General features: G+C 66.4%; 1 protein-coding gene across 1 annotated transcript in view; it reads left to right on the top strand.

Annotated features, from left to right (window-relative positions):
* Nucleotides 1–4,465, top strand: part of RNF126 (ring finger protein 126) — a 15,614-nt gene that overhangs the window by 8,291 nt on the left and 2,858 nt on the right. Inside the window, exons 6-11 of the mRNA XM_012729439.1 lie at nt 774–784; nt 2,891–2,949; nt 3,054–3,117; nt 3,286–3,530; nt 4,233–4,301; nt 4,379–4,448. Of these exons, the coding sequence (XP_012584893.1) occupies nt 774–784; nt 2,891–2,949; nt 3,054–3,117; nt 3,286–3,530; nt 4,233–4,301; nt 4,379–4,448 (518 nt within the window). The remainder of the gene's footprint in view (nt 1–773; nt 785–2,890; nt 2,950–3,053; nt 3,118–3,285; nt 3,531–4,232; nt 4,302–4,378; nt 4,449–4,465) is intronic.

Below are 4,465 nucleotides of genomic sequence, written 5' to 3' on the forward strand. Positions count from 1 at the left end.
TGTGTGTGTGTGTGTGTGTGTGTGTGTGTGTGTGTGTTTCTCCGTCATGGCAGGCAGTGGCCTCAAGCTGTGCCAGCCAGCGTGGCCGGCATCTGGCCGCTGGCAGTGTGCTCGGGCCCCTTGGGCAGTTGAGGGATGCGCTGGGAGTGGCAGCAGAGTGGGTCAGTTGTCCTCTTAGGTCTGGGCAGGTTTTTAGCCTGTGACATCTGAGGAGGACTTAGTGGCCAGAGGGAGCATGAGCCCCCCAACTCCCTGGCGTGGGGCTGGGCGGCTCCGCTCTGTGTGTACGCGGCCTGGGCGGCTGTCCCGAGTGTGCCTCTCCTGGGGCACCTGCTGCTCTGGGGCTCCCGCTGTGCAGGCGCGCCTGCAGGCCTGTGTGTGAAGGGGTGTACACGTGAAGCATGGGGGCATCCCAAGGGCTGTCCCAGCTGGCACATCGCCCTGTCAGAACCCCCACATCTGTGACACACAGTGGGTCCCCAACTTTGGTGCTCTAGCGCCGCTGTTGCCATAGTGACAGTGCTGGTGTAGTCTTCTCCCCCATCCCTCCCTCAAGGGGGGAAATAGCTAATTCACAGGGACCTGCCTTCGGGTAGCGCTCGGTGCCAGCCAGCCGCTAGGGCGCCCGCCATGTGGCAGAAGAGGCAGTGAGGGTGGGTTCTTGTGCCAGAGGTCAGAGCCCTGGGTGTTGAGGCCATCCTCCGTTCACAGGTGGGGAGACCGAGGCTTGCAGCCTGGAGGTGACGTTTGAGCAGAGACCTGACTTCTGCGAGGGGCGAGCCAGGTAGATATCTGGGGGAGAAGGCTGTTTCGGCAGGGGGATGGCATGCAGGCCCCGGAGTGGGCGGACCCTGCGTGAGGCGCAGGTGGCCTGGCCAGGGCCGGGATTGTGCCGTATGTGAACGGGGCTCCGCTGGTGCTGGGGAGGTGGGGTGCGACGCACGGACGCAGAGCAGGGAGCCCTGGGTGCGGCCGCGGACCTTGGCGTGGGGAGAAGCGGTTCCCACTCCCAGAAGGCCCCGTCACTCGCCGGCTGCTCCTCGGCCGCTGCCCAAGCAGGGTGGAGGCTGGCTGGGTGCTGCAAGTAGGGTGGCACCTCACGCGGGGCCTGGGCAGAGTGGGGTGCATCTGACTCTTCTGTGGGGGACAAGGCAGCTGGCATCGGGGCTCCACTAAGATTGGGGGGAACTGGCCTTCCTGTGACACGGGCTGAGGCAGCCCAGAGCTGAGCTGCCTGTGGCCTCACTGTTGGAGGGCGTCTCCATTGTAGCGCACACGCCTGCACCCCTCTGTCGCGCCTGCTGCCCGCCCCGGGCTCCATGAGTGCCGCTTCCTCCCCCACCCCCTTCACATGGTGGGAACACGTGACAGAACCGCAGTCCCGGGGCAGGGGAGATGGGAGCGGGAGTCAGGAGGAGCTGGGGGTGACACCTTGGGCCCCTGGGAATCTGAGGCCAGTGGTGACTCTTGGTCACACTGCAGAGAGCTGTTGCCGTCCCCTAACGGGCTGCCCTCACAGTGTGCAGGACCGGCACTCTCTGCCTAGCTCCAGAACATTCTGTCACCTAGAAAAGGGAGCCCCGTGCCCATCGGCAGTCGTCCTGTCCCCCCAGCCCACAAGCCCGTGCTCTGCTTCTGTGGCTGTGCCTGTTCTGGACAGTTCTCGTCAGTGGACGCACGCTGTGGCCGGCGTCTGCTTCTCCCCGAGCACCACGTGGCAGCGAGTGTCCGCGCTGCCCTCGCCCGGGCGACCAGGCCTGGCGTGTGCCCTGGCTGTTTCCCCGGCCCACGGGAGCGCGGTGTCAGCACGGGTGTCGGTTTTCGAGTCTCTGGGGCACATAGCGGGGAGCAGAATTGCTGGGCGGTGTGGCGACTGCTGCTTCGATTAACTGTCCGCGTTTCCCTGTTTCGTGACCCCACCGGCGGCTTAAGGGCCCCGATCTGCCCCCGCTCGCCAGCACGTGACGGCGCCCAGAGCCCGCCCGCTGGCAAGGGTTTGAGTGGCCGGGCCCTGTGGACCATTGAGTCTTGTCCCAGGCTTGTGGCCATTTGTACGTCTCCTTGGGAAGAAGGAAAGTCGGCCCTGCTCCCCCGGCCGGGCTTCCGTCGGGCTGCCTGTGTTACGTGCTGGGCACCCCCGCGCGGGCTGGAGCCCGCACCCGCTGCCCTCGGCCTGCTGGGACCCTGGCCTGCCTTGGCTTTCGGAGGGGAGGGGAGGGGGGTCGGCGGCGCTTGGGCTGGAGGGTGGCCCTGCCCTGCTCGCTCTCCACGCTGTCGGCGACCTGTTGCGGGGGAGAGGGGACAGCGGCTCTGGGGTGCCGCTGCAGGCCTCGGCCCACACACCTGATGGCACAGTCTCGGCACCGCGTTTGCGGGCCTGGGCTTGTATCAGCGGTTGCAGGCTCCGTACTGAGGCGACAGAATTTTCCAGAAGTGCTGTGTGGGGCATCTGTGTCGGAGGCTTCCTGGGGCTGGCCTGCCCGGAGGCCGCAGTCTCGTCCTCATCAGCTGGCTCCGCACACTGGCCCGTGTCAGTGGGCTGCCTGCTGTGGGTCGTGTCTGAGCTTTTATTAGCTAATGCAGTCAGGACGCACTGTGGGTGTGGAGGCTGACAAAAACTTGGGGGTGGGGGTGACTGGAGCTGGGGTCTCGCCTGAGAGAGGAGAGCTGGGCCAGCGGTTCGGCTCACGGGTTTGTGCGGTGGGTGTCACCTGGCTGTGGGCCCGACGCAGACCCTGGCGGTGCACAGAATGGTGCCGGCGACTGTGGGCGTTGCCCCGACCTCTGCTGCGTGTGTGGCCTGAACAGGGGGTCCAGGGAGCCCAGGAGAGCTGCCTACATGGGGGCCAGGCCCCCCGAGATCAGGCTGACGGATGTTCTCCTCCCACAGGACTATATCTGTCCAAGATGTGAGTCCGGTTTTATCGAGGAGCTTCCAGAAGAGACCAGGTAACAGCCCCTTGGTCATAGGGGCCTGGGCTTGCTGGCAGGACCCAGGCGCCTTGGGTGAGGGCATGACTCCCGTGTTGGCCTGACCCACTGTGTCCTCCCAGGAGCGCAGAGAGCGGCTCCGCCCCCTCCACCGCCCCCACGGACCAGAGCCGGCAGCCCTTTGAGGTGAGCACTACGTCCCACGGGCAGGGCCCTCCCCTGCCCACAGTCGCCAGCCCGTACCCCATGCCACATGGTTTTGCTGGCGTCTCCCGCCCTGGGCCCGTAGCCCAGCAGGACAGGCAGGGCCGGGACCAGCTGGCAACTTAGAGCTCCTGCCCCTCCTCTCTGCAGAATGTCGACCAGCACCTGTTCACACTGCCACAGGGCTACGGGCAGTTTGCTTTCGGCATCTTTGACGACAGCTTTGAGATCCCCACGTTCCCCCCTGGAGCACAGGCTGATGACGGCAGAGACCCCGAGGGCCGGCGCGAGCGAGAGCAGCATTCCCGGCACCGTTACGGCGCCCGGCAGCCCCGTGCCCGCCTCACTGCGCGGAGGGCCACTGGCCGGCACGAAGGCGTCCCCACACTGGAAGGGTGAGGGGGGTGGGGGAGGCAGAGGCGGCGGGACACGCAGGGCTTCTGGCCTGCCTGCTCCTGCTCAGAGCATCCGCCTGCCCTCGCACAAGGTTCTGTGGCCACCCTGGTTGGGTGCTGCCTCTGGAGAGGTCTGTGGGGCGGGCGGTTTCCCCTAGCGTTCTGGCAGATCTGCCTGAACCCACGCTGGGAGGAGAGGCAGCAGGGAGCGTCACACTCACTGAGTGTCCACAGGACCCGCTGCCCAGTGGTGGCTGGTCAGCAGGTTGCCCCCTAGCAGAGCCTGAGTGCTCTCCTGGCCACAGGCCCTTGGTGTGGGGCTAGCACCGAAAAGCCTGTTTTTAAGCCGAGCACAGTGCAGAGGAGGAAGGTTAGGCCAGGCCTGGTGGTGCCCCGGCCTCCCCCACGCCCAGAGGACACTGGCCAGACCTCGGGCTTCTGGAGACAGCTCAGCTACAGGGGCACACGCCAGTGCCCCATAGTGCAGTCTGGACGTGGCTGAGGGTGCCACGTCCTGTGCCTGCCGACATGATGCCCAGGTCTCGTGTTGGGGCCCTGACCCACAGTCCCCTGGGTGATGGGCCCAGACCCCTGTGGAGGGAGTCACCGGGCCTCTCACCTGCCAGCACGGCCTGTAAGAGCTGCGAGCGCCGCCTCACCGGCTCAGCCCGGCGGGCTGACTGCGGCCACCCTCTGTTCCAGGATCATCCAGCAGCTGGTGAACGGCATCATCACTCCCGCCACCATCCCCAACCTGGGCCTGGGCCCCTGGTGAGTAGGTGGGCGTTCCCCTCGCCCTGCACCCTGCTCAGCCCCTCTGCCGCTTGAACCCCGACCTCTCTGCCCAGGGGTGTCCTGCACTCAAACCCGATGGACTATGCCTGGGGCGCCAACGGCCTGGACGCCATCATCACGCAGGTACGGGTGGGCCTCCC

The sequence above is a fragment of the Condylura cristata genome, unplaced genomic scaffold (assembly GCF_000260355.1).
Source record: "Condylura cristata isolate star-nosed mole 26May11 unplaced genomic scaffold, ConCri1.0 scaffold00025, whole genome shotgun sequence".
Classification (NCBI taxonomy): domain Eukaryota; kingdom Metazoa; phylum Chordata; class Mammalia; order Eulipotyphla; family Talpidae; genus Condylura; species Condylura cristata.